This window comes from Phoenix dactylifera, chromosome 9 (assembly GCF_009389715.1).
Source record: "Phoenix dactylifera cultivar Barhee BC4 chromosome 9, palm_55x_up_171113_PBpolish2nd_filt_p, whole genome shotgun sequence".
NCBI classification, from domain to species: domain Eukaryota; kingdom Viridiplantae; phylum Streptophyta; class Magnoliopsida; order Arecales; family Arecaceae; genus Phoenix; species Phoenix dactylifera.
In genome coordinates this window covers 14,087,694-14,107,317 of record NC_052400.1, presented here as the reverse complement: position 1 = coordinate 14,107,317, position 19,624 = coordinate 14,087,694, and the positions used below count along the sequence as shown (strand labels likewise).

Below are 19,624 nucleotides of genomic sequence, written 5' to 3'. Positions count from 1 at the left end.
TTAGTCGGCTGTTCCCTTCTTCGAATATATGGGATGCATGAAAATGAATTAGATGAGATATCCACCAAATATCGAGAAGTAGAGGTTGGGGCAGCTCATTATTCTGATTATCTGATACCATTGAGGGTAGTACTGTAATTTCGTCCATTGTCGCACGCCGCTTCGCTCCGGGTGGTTCTATATACACCCCCCCTATTGCTCAGGACACCCCCCAAAAATTAAAAAAAAATTAAATACTCTCCACACCCCCCCATTTGCTAAGGACACCCCTAAAAAATTAAAAATTCCTAAATTACCCCCCACCCTTCCCACCCCCTCACCTAAATTGCTCTCTACACCCCCCAAACCCCCCCCACCCCGCTCTTCCCCTCCAAAACACCCGCCGGCTTCTCCCTTCCGCCCAAAAAACCTCGCCTCAAGCGCCTCCCCGGCCATCTCCCGAGCAACGAGCACCTCGCCGGCGGAGGAGGAGGGGGGAGGCGGAGGAGGAGGACGGGGAGGCGGGGGGAGGCGGAGGAGGAGGTGGGGGATGGGGAGGAGGAGGAAGGAGGACGGGGAGGTGGGGGAAGAGGAGGGAGAGGAGGTGGCGGAGGAGGAGGGGGGAGGCGGAGGAGGAGGACGGGGAGGTGGAGGGGGAGGTGGAGGGGGAGGACGGGGAGGTGGAGGGGAGGACGGGGAGGTGGGGGATGGGGAGGAGGAGGAAGGAGGACGGGGAGGTGGGGGATGGGGAGGAGGAGGAAGCGGGCGCAGGGGGGAGGGGGGGAGGAAGACGAGGCGGAGGGGTGATGGGGGAGGCGGAGGAGGAGGAGGAGGAGGCGGAGGAGGAGGACGGGGAGGTGGGGGATGGGGAGGAGGAGGAGGAGGAGGAGGAGGGGTGATGGGGGAGGCGGAGGAGGAGGAGGAGGAGGCGGCAGTGAGGAGGAGGGGGAGGGAGGAGGCGGCAGTGAGGCGGAGGAGGAGGAGGAGGAGGCGGCAGTGAGGAGGAAGGGGGTGTACTGAGAAAATTTCAAGGGCAATATGGTAATTACACTAAAGGTTAGTTTGGGTATTTTCTTTTTGGTTTTTGGGGGGGGGGGTGTCCTTAGCAATAGGGGGGGTGTATATAGAACCACCCCTTCGCTCCTCTCTCGTTATATCATCAGACTAGGCATTATTACGACAACCGGAAGTTTAATCTTCCGAATCTGCCCCTGTGAAGAGCCGGAAGAGTGCCTCTTTCTGCCGGAGGGCGGCCCGCGCCATTAACGACATCTCCGAAGAGGCCCCGAGGTCTGCAATTAGGGTTTCTATTTGCCCTTTTTGTACGATCTTGGAGAAAGGGAGGGTATAATTCCAATGCGATACGTCTTTAATTGAGAAGAGATCGAAAGAGGGAGCGAGGGAGGGAGGAGGAAACCCTAAGATGATGTCCTCCTTGGGGGCGATCAGCATCGCGGCCAGCGCGCAGAAGCTCGATGTGGACAATCGAATCTCTCTCCGTTACTACTACCGGATCGCGGATAATCTTATCAAGCAGGTCGTTCTTTCTTTTGGTTTGAATATAATTTGTTAATACTGTGATTTTTTTTTAAAAAAAGATTGCATCTGTATAGCGTCCTCTGTTTCTTATCCAGTGATTTTGATGGACGCGGATATGAATGCGGTATCGGGGATTTTGGATGTATTTATTGTGCTAGACAAGACGATTTGGGAAAATTCGTATGAGGAGTTGTTCATATTTGGTGGAGATTTTTAAAAAACATTGTAGCTTTGGTTTTAAGGGTCTTTCTTTCTTGAATGCGGTTGGAGTTGGAATCTTGCTGAATAGTTTTAGTTTGGGAATTTATAGTGGCGTTTTACCATCACCGAAGCTTTTAGACTAACATAAGAGGATGGAAAGATTGAAACAGTTACATGGATGGATGGCATTCGAATTTATATTCTCGAGTGAGAAGAAGAGTAGTCTACTTATGGAAGAATTTACTGTTTCTTTTTCTTGGAATTAGAAACATGTAACAACTTGATCTGAGCTCATTGGAAATCCCTTTTCTTTCAGTAACTGACACATGCAAATACAAAATTCTTGATGCTTTTACTGAATTGAACAAACATGCAGAAGACGTAGGATACACCTGTTTATGCATCTGATGGGAATAGATGTTCCCCTCCAATTTGTAGGCTGTCTTCTGTGACAACATGAGGAAAGCTTCCCTCCAAACATGTAGCACGTCTGATGGCATTAAATCCTCCCCATGAATTTGTAGGCTGTCCGAGATGAAATTAAGAAGTTTCACTCCAAAGAGATAGCATCCCTGCACTATCATGTTTTAAACTCTTGTTAGTCTCATGTTATCCTAGGTGCATCCCAGACAGAGTGGATGCCAAAAGTCCATGGTGTTTGACAGTGATTGGCATGGAAAACCATGTTCTCAAAAATAACAAGGCCTACTTATTTATACATTGCAATTTTTGGATTCATTGCTTGGGAAGATTTTATGAAATTCATATGAGTCATGACAATTTGCTCAAGTTTCATGATTATCTAGAATATTTGGGAAAGCCCCATACTTAACTAGCAGTGGAGTCTTTCTTAGGAGAGAATTCTTATATCAGTAGAGAAGTTTCAAGAAAGTCTGGGTCTTATTGTTGTCTTAATCTGTGAAAGTGGCAAATCATGCAACTAAACTCTATGGTTCTATAGCGTAAATGCAAATAAAGTGGAGTTAATCTTAACAAGAGAATAACATAAAAAGGTTCCCCCTCTTTTGCATGGTGAACAACACGTGTTTTTATTAATGGACAAGCTCTCCTCATCATCCTTCTAAACTCGTCTTCTAGAGCAATAATGATTATATTTGTTTCTTCTTCACCTTCTTACTATTGTTTTCTTTATTAGATTTAATCAGATCACATTTACATTTCTGAACTTGAAAGATTATCCTAGATTTACTGTGATTTGATATCATAGAAACTTGATCCATCCATCATGCACATGTGGGAAATCAACAATCGTAGAAACTTGTACCATGTTAGGAATGCACGCATTCAAGTTATATGTAGAAATTGAATAACACAGAAAGAACATCAGGATCATTGAGTATTTTCCTGGATAAGTAGAGATTAGCTATCCTAACCAATGAAAACTTCTGCAAAAAATTCTTTCGATTTTAAAGATATCAAAAAAGTTTCTTTTCTCTTTAAAGATGATGCTCTTCTTATGTCTTTCTAGCTTCTTGGGCTAAGTCTGATGTTTAATGTATCAGGTTCAAGCATAAACCAATTTCCTTTCCCAAGAATCTTGGAACAAAAATGCCCTTTCTAAAGAAAATGAAGATATCACTTTTGTTGATTTAGGCTTTACTACTCCAAGGAAGCAGATCTACTACCTTGGATGTTATTGTTGATCAAAATTTCAATAGCTTTGTAGCGATATATGTGAACGTTGTTTCTTTCTGCTGCATAATTCGTTATGGTATATTGTCTAAAAGGTAGTTATAGTTGATGACAGGCACATGGCAATGTTAAGTTATTTACAGTCAACTCTTTTGGGAAAAAATGGTGATGTGTTGAGTTGCATAACACTTACCACGAAGGTCCGCCGTACCGGTACCGGTGGCCGGCCGGACCGGTACGGTACGGGTCCGGTCCGGTACGGTACCGTATCGGCCGGTACGCGGTAGTTTCAAAAATCACAGCGCGAGGCGCTGTGGTTCAAAAAAAAAAATCGTACCAGTGCGAACCGGCCGGTTCCCACCGGTACGAGGCCGGTACCGGCTGGTACGGGCTCCAAACCGGCCGGTATGCACCCGTACCGGCCGGTTCGGCTAAAAAACCGGAAAATACCGGTTTTTTAGTGGTTCTGGTATCGGTCTACGAACGGACCGGTACGTACCGGCCCGTACCGGCCGGTACGGCATTCCATGCTTGCCACTATATTGTCTGAAACTGGTCTTCATTTGCTGCAGCTTGGCCTACATGGTCTCTATTGCTTTGATCCATGTTGATACAATAATACAGCAGCACTTTCGTTTTTGCTTATAAATGCATTGGTTACCGTCCCAAACAACTTTATCTATTTGTACCAGTTCAACACTTTTTCTTGCTTCTCTTTTTTGTCTTTTTTAAATATGGGTTGAAGGGCTTGATCTTAATTGATTTTAAATGGCTTTTTAAATGGGATGAGTATCTTTATAGTTTTGTTTGATAAGATCTATCTTTTTTGTTCCTTGGAATTATCATAGGACTATAATAATCAAAGAAACTGAGCCATGATGCATTATGCCATGGTCCTCTAATTCCTTTAGTGCTAGGAGGCAAATGGGGTGGATCTCTAGATGATTCAATTAGGGATGGGTACCATTGATGACAAATAATCATATGCCAAGGAAGTTATTTTTACATTGATATGATTTCAATTAGAGGCATTTATAATTACTAGCAATTACGAATGTGCAATGCATGTCTGAAAAATACAATTATAAAGTTTTAAATTAAATTATACAAATTATAAAAGTAATATTATTGAAATAAAAATAATATTATATAACCCCCCCCCTTTTTTTGAGAACCATTGAGATCATAGAGGAAGAGACAACATCATAGATTTTTGGTCACCTTGGAAGTGAATAATGGGATCTCTCTTCAATTTTTTTCTTATTTTTTTTTATTTCTGTTAGTTCTTATTTATCTTTCTTGAAAATATGGACTAGAATTGAGTTAGATTCCCAAACAAACCCCCAACACCACCCCCCACCCCCTGCGTTTTCTAGGAGTTGGTTGGATTAGAGAGGAAGGGAGGGTGCCAAAATTTTTGGGTTGGCTGCAATTTATGTAAGAGAATGCTGACATCTCTCCAAATGTTTTCTTCTCTTTGTTTTAAAAATCCAGGATTTTTTCTTCCTTTCTAAATTAGTGTAAGTGAGAAAGGAGAAGCAAGTGGCGAGTTAGTGCAGACAGAGAGGTCGGTGGAGCATATTATTTATTTTTTTTATGTATGAAATCCATTGTTTCTTTCCTTTTTTAGGACTCAACATTTCCTTTTCTTTTCATCCCTTTACTGTTGGAAGTGAGAAGAAAATGCAGATTTAGCATGGACTGTATGTTGGGCGGAGGATATGAGTTATTTTTTTCATTTTTTTATTAGAATCCAATTATTTTTCTTTCTTTTCTTAAGAGCTGGGATTTTTCCCCTCTAAATTAGTGGAAGTGAGAGAGGCGAGGTAGATGGAGACTTAGCACGGACCAAGAGGCAAGTGGACAGTACCCCCCACCCACCTTCCTTTTTTTCCCTTTTGAATAGAATCCAGTTGTTTTAAGATCCAGATCAGATATCCTTTATCTCTCAGAATTAGTGGACATGAGAGAGGAGAGGGTTGAGAGTTCGTACAGACTGAGAAGCAGGTGGAGCATATCAGTTTTTTTCCCTTTTTTTAAAACAACTGGATTCTTAATATTTATCTTTAAATAGAAAGATAGGTGGAAAGATATTTTCAGTAGAAAAATGACAGATGGAATCAGAGTGGAATATTCTCTAAATTCAAAACTGTTACTTTTAATATAGTATAGATTTACATGTGGTTTGTACATACAGTATGTACATACAATACGTCCATGTGGTTCCTATGTATTTGATAAGGTAAGCCAGATTTAGCATCATAGTACATAGGATGCAATATAATTAGTCTTCTACCACAACCCAAGCCTTCCATAATAATAAAATATGTATAGAGGACCTAAAATGTGCTGTTAATATGTAATTATAGTTATATGTCTCTTCTATTTCTTTTATTAATTTTGGTCTTAGTTATGTTGCTAATATATAAAAAATATTTGTATAATGTTAGCATGGTATTTGCTTTAAACTATACACGGGTTAAACAACAATCAACACAAGATGGTATATGATACTAATTTATAAGAGATAAAATATAAATTTTTATTTGCTCAAACATTTCTCTATGCTAGTAAAAAGCAACAGTAAATACTGGTTGAAAAGTGGCACAAGTTCATGGAGTAGTTGCAAATCTTCTGTCAGACTTGCAGATCTTTTATGCCATTGCATGCCACTGTCCAATCAATATGGCAAAATACACATACCATAATAGCCTTGGTGAGCTGTACTTGTCGAATAGACAACGTAACCCCAAGAAATTGCTCTAGCTTATTGTCCAGGCAATTACCTAGGCATCCATCTTCTTGGATGTTGAAGCTTGATTCTCAGGTTTTGGAAGAGTTTTCTCTGTTTCATTTGTTTGTTGCTTAAAGTTGCATCCATTCTTTTTTCCCCCAATACAAGATGACCTTTTCCTAAGTTTAAAAGCTACATTTGCATTTATTCTTGGTCTTTGTTTCTTAACGGGATAATGGTTAGAGGCTGGGTGGTCAATCTTTTGCCTTTTTGCAGTTTTCTGTTTGTTACCTGCATTTTATGAGATCCTTAATTCATAGCATTAAAAAAATCATAAAACATTGAAATGGGTTGCACCAAGATTTTAATTTTTGGTTATAGCTTTTCCAAGTTATAACATGACCTACTTGCTCCCTATGTAGGCTAGCCTGCATCTTAGCTTAGTTAAAATACATAATCGAACAACTTCCATCCAAATGTTCTTACACGATTCCGAGCTATTAGTGCTTTTCCATGCTTTTTCTTCTATCAGTTGTAAATTATGCTTATTCTATGTTTTGTATAGGTTCCCTCATATTGCTATATTCATGATGGTATTATTAGTGAATTTGACTAATTATGTAAAGTTCTTCAGTTAGATCTCTGAAATTGTTAACTCTCTGCAGGCCAATATCTATCGGGAGGAGAATAATAATATTGATTTGTATGTTATGCTTTTGCGGTTTTCAAGGTCAGTATATCATTTGGAACAGAATGTTATTTGAACATTTTGAATATAGCTGGCTCATCACCAGGTTTCTAGTTTTCAAAACAGTAAGCGGATAAAATTTTGTACGATCATTTTTTACAATGCTATCGTATTATGCTTGATTATTTTTTTAGAGTCTAATTACCATCGGATGAGTTGACTTCTATCTGCTGCAGTTTGATCTCTGAGACTATACCATACCACCGAGACTACCAAGTGTCTCTACAAAGTGAAAGACTTTATTTTAAAAAGGTATACTATTTGATTCATTTTCATGTTTGTTGGGAGTTTTGAATTTGTTGTGCTGTAGACCTTTTGCTTTTCCTCTTATGTGCTTATCTTCTTAATGTGTAGTGATTGTACTGTATTCTGTACTCTTCATGTCCTGCTTGATATGAAAAAATTCTCCCTTTGTATTGTATAAAATGTTCTTTGATGGAATTTCTGCTCGTGATAACCTCTTTACAGAAGTTATTAGATGCCCTGAATGAGCTGGAGGCACTGAAAGCAGATGTGCAACAAAGGGTCCAAGAACTGAATAGGAAGACTGGGACTCAAGTAAATAGGTGGGGCCAAGCTCAACAAAATGGTTTTGTTGATAACTCATTGGAGTGGCCACCAGTCAGAAAGCAGACACTAAGAACTAATGAATCCAGTCAAGTACGACCATTTCTCATTATGATACTGATAGTGTTGCTGTTTCATTTTGACGCCACTATGTAGTTCTTCAAATCATATCTACAATTGAGAGAAGATTACCACCACATTTTCCATAATTTTTGGTGATGATGTTATAGTACAAATATTACCTATCTATACGTTACAAATAGGGAATTTCTATGGTTCATTCAGTGATTTCTGAATTATCCGTCTTTTCATGTGGATAGTTCATATTTGATAAGTTTGCTGGTCAAAGGTGGTTGTGACAGGCTGCACAATCTTAACAAAGTGATTCTTAAGCATGCTAGGGGTTGGAGTATCATTTTTTTAACTAAAATCTACACTTTCCCATACTGCTAGCAGATGAAATTCCATCTATTCCGTACATCTCCTACCTCGTCCTGCCCCTGTTGCCACTATCAACAGTGCTTCACTAGCCGTTGCCACTACTGCCCTACTTGAGAAAGAATTGTCTGTCCCCTCCTCTCTTTGCCCTCCCCAGCCCTTCCATCTCCAATTTGTACCTTGTTGAGCTCCCAAAGCTGCTCCACTTGCAGTTCTCACTTTTGCAGCTCTCTCTCTATCTCGCTTGCTCGCTTGCACGCGCGCACGCGCACACATGCACTTGCATCCCTTCCAACTCCAGCCTCTGCTGCCACCACTTTGCCAGTGCATTGTCGCTGATATGTTGAGCATCATCTTCATTTAGCACTGTTGCTCATCTCTAAACCTCATCGCCAGTAACTTTTTTGGGGCAGCATCTAGATAACTTATTCATAACCGAAATTATCATAATGCCCCCAAAAGTTTAGGATAAAAAAAAATCAGGGCAAATAAAATAAGTTTAGCAGGTATTATAACATGTATCATAGCAGTACCCTTACAAATATCTGTGCATGTCCCACATTGCAGGTACACAGAATCATTGGACGAGATGGCACCTCTTGGGGTCCAATCATTCAGCGTGACAGATTACCATTAGCCAAGCTTGGAGAAGAGCAATTTCGTAAATTGTAAGGCTTTGGATGATTTGACTACAAATGTTAGCTCTGCTAGTAGACTTGGTTTCACTACAAGTGAAATTTAGTCGACATTTTTCAAAAGCTTGGGATTTTACTTTCATGGATCATGATAATTTGATGAATGCAATGCGTGGTATATCTTGTTTTAAGCCTATCACCTAGGGTATGCCGTATCGGCCGGTACGAATCGATCCAAGCACGGATCGGTACCGGATCAGCGTGGGATCCGGTACCGGAAGCTTTTTATTGAAAAACCGGCCGGTACAACTGTCGTACCGGTACGGAACCGGTATGAACTGATACGTATCGGTCCGGGCCGCCACCGGTACCGGTATAGCGGACTTTGCGTGTCTCCTATGTAGTGAAATCACAGTACCTCTAGCCAACATTTTCTTATGCTACATCAGTGGTTCTGATTGCAAATATCTTTTTTTTTGGGTGCTCTTAACCTTGGTACAAAATATTCAGCTCACATATCCATTTCTTTGAGTTTAATGTGTACCTTCTGTTATCATCCATCTCATGATGCTGTTATTTCTAGAGAAATGCAACTATTAATCTGTAATCACAAATGAATAGTATAATAAAACTTTCATTTGACTCGATATATGAGCGTATGGGTACTATATTACAATGGGACTGGCTACTATGAATTCTTTGAAGGCATCTGTCTCCCTAACATACATGCACATCACACATGCCTAATGTTAATGCTCTTAGTGTAAATTATGTTACTTGATTGACTAATGAATATAAGAAAGTTCTCTTTTACACAAGTGTAGCTTATCCACTATGGGGTCTGGGGATTCTATATGATTGAAAATTTCAATAAATCATTATTTTATATTTGGAATTATGCTAAAGAGAAAAAAGATTTGTGCATGGGAACAAAGATATTCGATGATTGAAAAAAGCTCCATGATGATAAAAGAAGAAATGCCAACTTATCCATTATGTGACTAATGAGCTGCTATTTGTTGGTATTTTCAATCATATGTACCTTTTTATACTTTCTTTCATGCGCATGAAATTTTTCAGTAGCATTCTGTTATTGGGTTTTTAAAACAGGGAATCTTTGTAAATCACGCTTTGAAACAGCATCAATCACTGACATCTTCCTGCTTGGTGCTCCACTCTTCTTTTCTTTCCTTCTTGTTTTCTTTTGTTTTTTTTTGTGAAAAGTGCTTCACTCATCCTGCTTGACATTTTTTTTGTAGAGCTCTCAACATTCCACGCCCGAAGGAGGAGACTTTATCAAGGCACTCCATTTTGGGTCCAAATGGGCTACAGGGACAGTGGAAGCCACCCAGTATTGACAAAGGGGTATACTTTAATTCATTAAATGCTTGCATTTCAACCATGATAAAATACAATTGACCTTCTTTTTTGTTGATGCAGATCCAATACCCGAGCAATTTGGACTTGAGTCCTATTGAGTTCCCAAGGTCAAAACTTTTACTGACATCCCTAATGTGCTTTTTTACATTTGACCTTTGAACATCTCTGTTTACAATTAGGTAATTAAGGCAATTAACATAGTGCCTGACTTTTCACTTGTTGCTTATGTAGTTACAAAGCAATCTTATTTTTTCATGACAAATCTGATAAACTTTTTGTAACTGCGTATATGATTCCTCATTATTTTGCAGAAATGCCTAAAGCAGTCACCGTTACCAGCAGGAATTTTTTGTTCCAACATTATAAATTTACATGAGGAAAGAACTGATTTTCCTTTCTCCCTCTCCAAAATTCTTCCTCTTCCACCATCTTTCTGCTAAGAAATTTAAAGATCTGATTTATAGTCATGGTATTAGAGTTGGACAATAATGCAAGAGTGAATTCATAATGTCTCAGCCGTTGGAACCATTCTTGCTGTCCTTCATCTCCTCCCTTTTAGTAGACATTAGCCCACTTATCTCTCTAGTTTTCTTCTCTCTTCCTTTCATTTCTTTCATCCATCATAACATAATCAAGCCCCTTTATGTGTTATTGACTTTATTCCTATCCTTGTATGCATTACAAAACCGAACTCCCTTCTATGAGAAGTTTGTCGATCACCTCTCTTTTTATCAAACATGCTTGGTTACTTGGTAAGCTTCAAGATCATCTGTACAATTTTATGTTGGAGAAAAAATTTGTTCTTGCCATCATCCTTGTTCAAGAAATGATTGAATATGTTAATGGATACACGCCTGTTCCTTTGGACTTAATATTTATTAATGATATTCTTTGATGAAAAAATAGATACTAGGTGGGCAGAGTTGTATGAAATGTCAAAAATATGGTGAATGTATAGCCAATGGAGAGATGCTGTCTACAGGGTGGATTAATGCTGTCCTAAGAAATTTTTGTGCAAGTAATATACGTTGAAAAAAGACAAGGTCTTTTGAGAAAACCTCAAGATTTTTTCTCAATTTTTCAAGGCTTAGCATTAGCATCTCAAATCTAAACTTCACAGTGCAATAAATAGATCTTTTGTGAAGGACTTCCACAAACTCTGTTCAGTTTTATACCCACTGTGTGTCATTCAAAATCCCATTGGTGATGCTGGCAAGTTCAGATTTTACTCTCTACTATGATGACGATCTGAAGCTATTTGTAATTTGTAATATATGTGATCTCAAGTTTGAGTCCTTCATTTGCTACCTTCAAGTCATTTCTCCTGCAAGTCATACTTCTAGTAATTCTTTTTATGCGAGTGGAGATTTCTGGCATAGAGAAAGTGTATATACCATATAGGCGATGTCTAGAGGTTGTAGGGAAATAAGGTATGAAGATTTGAGGGTTTTCTTGATCGACACGGATATACTATTCTGTCTTCTGAGTTTTCCTCTTTTTCAGCAAGCATGTGGTGGTAGAGCTAATCTATTGTGTAGTGGTGGAAACGTGTTTCCTTTTGGTTGATTGTAGTCATAAGCACGCAGCCAGAATATGCCGAATTTATTGGTGCAACAATCTTCATACATCAAGGTTTCCTAGGATTAGAAAATAGCACCCTATTTTTCCAAATGATTAAAGCAAATCCTCATTTGCTACTGTGAACAAGGAAGTTGAGGCTGTGCATCAAAATAGAGGAATTTTTTTAAAGTCTAATATGAAAATCACATTCTTTAGCAAGAGTGTGTGTAATCTGTAAAATAAATTAGATTAGGGACTTGTTAGATGCCCGTATGTTTGTAATATCAAGTATAATCAGACGAGTATAATTAGACGGATCCATAGAAAGGCTGAAAGCCTTCCCAGTTACAAGATTAATACAATTAGATATGTGGGTTGCATAATGCGGAGGCATCCGTAATGTATTTTACATAGTTACTATGAGAATTGTCTTCTTTTGTGCTTTGAGGTATGAATGACCGGTGTGTAGTGACATGTCCAGAGTGTTTCTTGGAGTCCTCTTGAACTAACCACTTAGCTTCCATATGCTTAAAAACAAGTGATCTGGGTAGTGTAATCATGATCTTTTTCTGTATTTCAATGTGGATTTAGTTATAATCATCAGACTGTTGCAATGAGATGATATTTTTATTGCAAGCTCGATGTGAATTCTGACAGCTGAAATTTGTTATTGAAGGCATGGAAAGCCTAAGGTATAATCAGGTATAGAAGTTAAGTGGAGTGATAAAATAACTTTCTCCAGCAATGCATAATAATGCCTACTAGTGTGGAGCGATATGCACCTCTATAACCTATCTGATACCCAGCAATGGGCAATATTGAATGATAATGACATAGAATTTATAATGACCTGAAGTGGTAATGGGAGTATGTCAGGTCCTTTACAAAGTCTAGTTACAACCCGCCTCGACATAGCTATTGTTGTTAATTAGATTTTTCTGCATATGCATTTTTCGCTGCTTCACTTAGCACTCTGTAAAGAATTATTATTGATGGAATGGAATTGACTTCAATTTTCAGATTCACTGATGCAGTATTGGTTTTGTTATTCATATTCTTTGAAGTCCCTTTAAAGTTTCTACATTTTCTTGGCAAAAATTATGTCCATTCAAAAGTGGTGGTTAGTATACCATGGATCTAATTTACAGTTTCTTCTAGATTGTCCTGGTGTAGGTTAAGGAAGTCATTAGTATAAATACTGTGACTACAGATGTATTTACTGATAGCCATTACAGTTGTCCTATCTGCAATTTATTAAGGTGAGTTAGCTGTGGTGCTTGATCATAAAATATGGAAAAAAAAGGAGGAGAAAAAGAGAGTCTCTGCAAATCCTTATCCTTATAGGTGAGTTAGCTATGGAGAACAACCATAAAGAAAATGGCTTCACAAAATCATTGAGCAGGGTTGTCAATCGATATTTAACTTGATATTGACCCACTCAATAACTCTTCCAATATTTATTTCTTCATCCTTTTGGTGGGCAAGGGGGTAAACTACCTAAATGCACAATTAATAAGGATCCATCTTATTCATGAGAAAACTGAAGAGAGTTGCATTATACATAAGCTGGGCCGACATTTTTTGGCACATGGCTTTGATTTCATTATTTTGCTCCAAGATTGTGTACAACTTAAGGGGAGGATAAGCTATATGTATTTCCATGTGTATCACTTGAGTATACTGCAGTTGAAGATACTTCTAATTGCAAATTACCATGCTTAATTTCACTTATGCCTGTTCTCTGGTAGATCACACTGAGATGGAATATTTCTAATGCTGTACCTGCTTCTCTCTCTCCTCTGCTTTCCAAGAAATATTCATTTTCTATCTTTTTGGTATTAAGATATCACATTTTACTATATGCTGATGTAGCGTAATTTTTGGATGGTATCAGCCTGACCCAGCCTCTGGAAGATAAACCTGTGCCTGTAAAAGACAATGGCACTTCAGGGAATGAAGGATCTCCACTGGAAGTTCTTTTGTTGCATGATGATAGAACAGCACCTATTGCCGAACCAAGTCCAATGATTAACTTAGATGCTGCAGAAACTCCTATGATAGATATCACCAGAGAACCTTCTCCTCCACCTGTCCTTGCAGAAGTGCAAGATGTGGTTGCTGTCACATCACAAGTTTCTAATTCCATATCTGGACAAACAATACTTCTGCAGGATGAACTAGTTCAGACAGGCTCTCCTTTGCAAGTTCACATAGTGAGATATTCATTCCCTTCTAGCTCTTCAGATGTCAAATGCTTTTCCTAAGTGACTTATAGGACAACATAGCCACGGAAAGAATTTTTTTTTTTTTTCTGATGCTTAATTTTTTTACCATGCATATGTCTCACTAACCATTTGCTTTGTTTTTGATATTTATTCTGCAGTCAACAACAATGATGGAAAGCTTTATGAGACTTGCAAAGTTAAATACTGTCAGAAATTTAGAAACATGCGGTGTTCTTGCAGGTTCACTTGTAAGAGATGAGGATTTTCTTCATTTCCTTTTTAACTGAAAGAAGCTTTTGATTACATATTCAGGGCATTGCTTTGCTTTTGCAGAAAAATAGAAAATTCTTTGTGACAGCTCTGATCATCCCCAAACAGGAGTCGACATCTGATTCAGTAAGACAGTGATAGCTTTTTTATATATTGTTGTGCATTAACATTTGGTTTTAATAACAATCATTGCTTGTTCATTCAGTGTCAGACAACCAATGAAGAAGAAATATTTGACTACCAGGATAAGCATTCACTTTTTCCCCTTGGGTGGATTCATGTGAGTACCTAATCCCACAAATGATCCTATGCCTTCCTAGCTTGTTATAGCATCTAGAATCAACTTTGTTATAGCTTGTTATAGCTTCTTAGCATTGTAGAGTTTTATTTTATTTTTATTGCTATTGGTTCTTGTAGTCTTACGCTTTAAGTTTAATCAGAATATATGTGAACATGCTGTAACTAATTTCATGTGGTTTCTGAAGTATTCTGTTAGGAACATAACAATCATTTTCCCTTAATGCTTTCATAAATCTTAAAAGGGATACCTGTTTAGTTTTGATACCTTCTATCTTTTCAATCGTCTAGTTCCTTTATTGGCACAAGTTGGTGCTTGGAGAATGCTAGACATCAGGTCATAATACTCTTTTTAAAACATAGTATATTTATTCTGTCTGTGTGTGAATGAGGAGAGGTCTCATGACTTCAGGTGTCTATTTGCTCTACCCCCAGACTTCTAATTGGAACATATTTACCAAATGATCAATGTATTTCCTTGCTTCATTTTTTTTTAGAGAAGTTTTCCTACATATATTATTCTCGTTTTCGAACTTAGTCAATCTGATCATGAGTGAGCTAAGCAAATCTTAAGCTCAGCTTGGCTATCAATTCGGTAAGCCCCTGTCTAACCAAATACAAGCTGCCCAGAATCAGCATGTTCATTTGACGACCCTACCGCCAGGATGGTGTTGTGGATATTTCTTGCTTTTGACTGACCGGCCAAGTTTTATTATTCTCTGAATGTGCGTGTTCCAGTCAATTTTTGGAAACTCTAATGATGAGGTTTAGTAATTTATAGGTTCAGTTTCCTCTTCCTTTTTTTTTGTTTTTCTTTTATAATATTTGATATTTCTTTTTTTTTTTTGGTTTTTTTGTTTCAGATTTTTTTATAGGGTAAAATATGGCCTTAATTTTGTGTTTTTTGCTTTCTTTTTTCCCCTTTCATATAACACTATCACAGCATCAATTGATCATTATCCTGCCAACCATCATGTGCATGTTAATTTTTTTTTTTACTTTTTAGTTGTTTTTTCCCTTTTGCCTAGTTCTCTGTTTTTATTCTTGAGGCTCCTTTCTACTCTTATGTTCTGATTTTTTCCCCCTCTTATCACAAAAGGAGGAAGTGGTAATACTTTTTTTTCTCCCTTATAGTTATTTTCAGGAAGACAAGCAATAAATACTAAGGGAAATTTATGTAATTTTTTTACATATTTTAAAATCAAATTTTGTTGTTTTTCAAGGTATTTAAACATTCTTGTAACAATTTTGTCCTCCTAAATGCTACTTCCCTCTAGTAAAATCCTGGCTCTACCACTAGCAGGCATAGCCTTAATGATCTATGACTTTTTCTCTCTAATGGCTTATGATCATTAGCTGTTTTACGCATTTTTTGGCTATGCCAATTTATGTATATGAGAGTTGCCATTGATTTTCTTTTTGATTTTTTTCCCTTTTAGTTGGAAGCATTCTGTCATGGCAGAGTAATTACATCAGCCTGTACTTTTTATGTGAAATATGATATTAATGTCTTTTAATCTCTTTTCAGTTTTTTCTGGTTATGACAATATATGTATATGTTAGTTGTCATTAGTTTGTCTGAATTATTTTCTCGAATTTTTTCTTTTTTTTTTTTAATTGCAAGCATTCTGTCATGGCAGAAAGTAGTTACATTGGCCTTCAATTTTCTTAGAAACTACTCTCTGGATAAAATATCTGTATTGCTCTATTTTCATGGATGAATTGATAATGCACACATTATGTGGTATGAATTCTCATCTAATATTTATTGTTAAATTCACAGACACATCCTACTCAGTCATGTTTCATGTCCTCAATTGATCTTCACACCCACTATTCTTATCAGGTACGTACGGATGCATGTTCCCTGACAATTTATAACTAACTTTCTCATATTTTCCCTGTGTTTTCCTCTTTCTAAGCACTTAAATTTTGTTTAGATCATGTTGCCTGAAGCCATTGCAATTGTTATGGCACCAAAAGATAGTTCAAGGTAAGAGTCTTAAGACATCAATTACTTGTTTCCATCAGAATCATATGAGCAATTAGTACAGATTCTGAGAAATCCAGTAAGCTTCTCAATTTATGCAGGAACCATGGGATATTCCGACTGACCTCTCCTGGGGGCACGTCAGTCATCAGGCAATGCCAGCAGCGTGGTTTCCATCCCCATAAAGAGCCACCAGATGGGGGTCCTATCTATGACCACTGTTCTGATGTCTATATGAACTCTAATTTGAAGTTTGATGTAGTGGATCTTCGATGACCATGATTTTCTCCGTGACTGGATTGTTATGCTGAATTACATATAAATCATGTATATGATAAATTCATTGATTGTACAACAAAATAACAATATATATGATAGAACATTAATCTGGTTTTCCTGGATATAATAACAGACAGAAGTGTAACTCAAAAGTTCGTGTTTCGTGAAATCACATTGTTTTCAATTCATAATTGGTCCATAAGACTATTTGCTTCTGTTTTTATTGTTAGTATTGAATTTTGGTTGTTGCCTTTCTTGAATCTTGTAATTGCTTTTCTAACAGGCTGCAGGATGCATAATATGGAATTGTTAATGATTCAGGTCGGTGGATTTTATTGCTCTACACTGGCGGGAGCATTGTCGCCGAAAATTGGTTGTGATGCCGGTTCAAGAAAATGAAACTGACAGTAGATATAGAAAGATGGTGGAGTACACTGGTGGTTTTGATGGGTTCTTGAGATTTTAGTTGACCTGCTAATGCATCAGGGATTTCTGAGATCAAGGCCTCATTTGGTTTGCAAATAACCTGTAATAAAATTAGTTGAGCTCCACTTATGCTCTTTCAATTAAACAACTTCTACTTGCAGTCTTATAAAGCTGGAATAGGGAAGGATTCTTCTGCAGAAATTTTAGAAAAGCTGAATAGCAGTTTTAGGTACTTATTCGGGTCGTTTTGTTTAATAGGTTTTTCCGGGATAAAAGGAAAACATACCCTAAGCTAGTCATATTTAGATGCGCAGATCAATTTAATACGGAACACTAAACAATGCCTACGGCACGAGGGAACCACCTTGGGCATAGCCCAAGCGGTGTAGATTTCCTTTTCTCACAAGTCAAGGAGTGGGGTTAAATCTTGTAGTAGTAGTGGTTAGGAACTTGAGGTATTATTTGAGAGAAGAATCTTGGATTATATATATGTGTACATATGTATGTATTTATACACACACACACACACACACACACACACAGAGAGAGAGAGAGAGAGAGAGAGAGAGAGAGAGAGAGGGCAACAAATCTCTTTGATTCCTTAATGTCTGTTCTTCTCCAAAACAATTCGGAATATTCCTGTTCTCAGACTACTATAATCTTCTATGCATATGATAATATACATTTTTGACATCCACTTAATGAAGAGTGGTTGGAAGTTTCTATATCCAGATACTTTGACAGGCCGTACAACTCCGGGCTATGGCAATGGTTTGTGTTAACTAGTGTATAGCAGTCAGTTATGCATTTTGAATGCATTAGCTTTAACCTCTCTTTTTTTTTGGTTTTATTATCACAAGTTTCTAAACTGTCCTTATTTATCAGGGATTCAACTGCTAGTAAGCATATAGATCTTAAGGAAGAATGAAATAGCTCTTAAACCGTGTGTGTGTGTGTGTGTATTAGAAAATGATTTACCATCATCAAGCGAATTCTTTTGATGTTCAAATTCTCGTAAATTATTAGAAAGTAGCTCATGGATCTTATTTATCCAAAGACTTTTTATGGAATCTTCCATATAAGGGATTAAATCATTCATAATTGTACGTAAATCAAATTTTTTTATTGCTCCACGGCATGGTCCGCTCAATAAAGGATCATATGTTTTGGTCAAGCATTCTTGTTCATTCTCATGATTGCAAAATCTAGTCCTTTTTTCGAGCATATCTAGAGAAAAAAACCCCTTTTCTTTTTTTTCTTTTTCTAGAACTTTTATTCGACTTAAATTAGTAAAAGTACTAAAAATAGTAGCAACACTAAATTTAGTAATAATACTAACAATAGTCATAAAATTAAAAATAGTAATAATACTAATAATAGCAATAATACTAAAAATAACAGTAATACCAAAAATAGCAATAATACCAAAAATAGCAATAATATTAATAATAGTAATAATACTAATAATAATATTTTTTACTAAAAATAGTAATAATACTAACATAGTAATGATACTAAAAATAATAATAGAACTAATAATAGTAATAATACCAAAATAGTAATTACACTAAAAACAGTAACAATACTAAAAATAGTAATAATACTAATAATAGCAATTATACTAAAAATAGTAATAATACTAAAATAGTAATCATACTAACAATAGCAATTATACTAAAAATAGTAATAATACTAAAATAGTAATAATACTAATAATAACAATTATACTAAAAATAGTAACAATACTAACAATAGTAGAAATACTACATTTAGTAACAATACTAAAAACAGTACTAATGATAGTCATAATATTAAAGATAGCAATAATACGAAAAATAGCAAAAATACTTAAAAAAGTAATAATACTAATGATAGTAATAATGTTAAAAATAGCAATAATACTAATAATACTAATAATAGTAATTGTACTAATAATAGTAATAATACTAATAACAGTATTACAACTAAAAATAGTAACAATACTAATTAATAGTAATGCTACTAATAATGGTAATAATACTAAAATAATAATTATACTAATAATACTAATAATATTTATATGTGTGTGTGTATGTGCGAGAGCGCGCGTGAATAGAAAATTGTGGCCTAAGACATTGGAAATTTTTCTCTAGTGTGGCCGCGCACAGTCCCAATCTTATACAAGAAATTCCCCCCTCTATTTTGTTAACACTTAAGAAGTCCTATAAAATTTGTGATAACCAAAGAACAAACACGATTCTTCAACGGACTTTTGGTTTTAGCAGGCAAGAAGTTTGGAAGGAGTAAAACTGACGTCCACGGACTAGTGAGGCAAGGGACATGTTTGGTTCCTTCCCCAACGATGCTGGGCCAGCCGGCCTCTCCAACATTTTTAATTTGCCAGATCGAACTTAAAGAAAGGGATTGGATTTGACTAAATAAAGTTTCAAGGTCATGATAGAGAAAATGACGAACCTAAAAGAGTACTATCTTTTTTTTATTGGAGCACATCAGGTACAAGCACTGTACACCCAATTGTATACACGGCACGTATCATATTAGTTAGATTTCTAATATGGGTTAGGAATCAGAATTAAGAATGTGGATTAGGAATCAAATTTATGATTGTTGAGCCTACCATCTATCCATCTATGATCTATGCATATATCTCATGTCAACATGCTATTTTCACTGTTTCAAACCAAGCTACAGCATTTTTCATCT

General features: G+C 37.0%; 1 protein-coding gene across 1 annotated transcript; it reads left to right on the top strand.

Moving 5' to 3' along the window:
- Positions 1-1,129: 1,129 nt before the first annotated feature.
- On the top strand, positions 1,130-16,710 carry LOC103719560 (AMSH-like ubiquitin thioesterase 1). Its single transcript, XM_008808858.2, has 14 exons — positions 1,130-1,516; positions 6,772-6,836; positions 7,031-7,106; positions 7,323-7,514; positions 8,427-8,527; positions 9,754-9,859; positions 9,935-9,981; positions 13,329-13,647; positions 13,818-13,907; positions 13,993-14,055; positions 14,135-14,209; positions 16,010-16,072; positions 16,167-16,219; positions 16,318-16,710. The coding sequence occupies exons 1-14, from the start codon at positions 1,403-1,405 to the stop codon at positions 16,490-16,492; spliced, it is 1,539 nt and encodes a 512-aa protein (XP_008807080.1). The 5' UTR covers positions 1,130-1,402; the 3' UTR covers positions 16,493-16,710.
- The last annotated feature ends 2,914 nt before the right edge of the window (positions 16,711-19,624 follow it).

What these genes read in the sequence shown, in the direction of transcription:
- LOC103719560 (XM_008808858.2), top strand. Translation starts at nt 1,403, where the DNA reads ATGATGTCCTCCTTGGGGGCGATCAGCATCGCGGCCAGCGCGCAGAAG. An exon ending in GTGTTCTTGCAGGTTCACTT is followed by an intron (nt 13,908 to 13,992) that starts GTAAGAGATGAG and finishes TTGCTTTTGCAG; the next exon opens with AAAAATAGAAAATTCTTTGT. An exon ending in TTCCCCTTGGGTGGATTCAT is followed by an intron (nt 14,210 to 16,009) that starts GTGAGTACCTAA and finishes TTAAATTCACAG; the next exon opens with ACACATCCTACTCAGTCATG.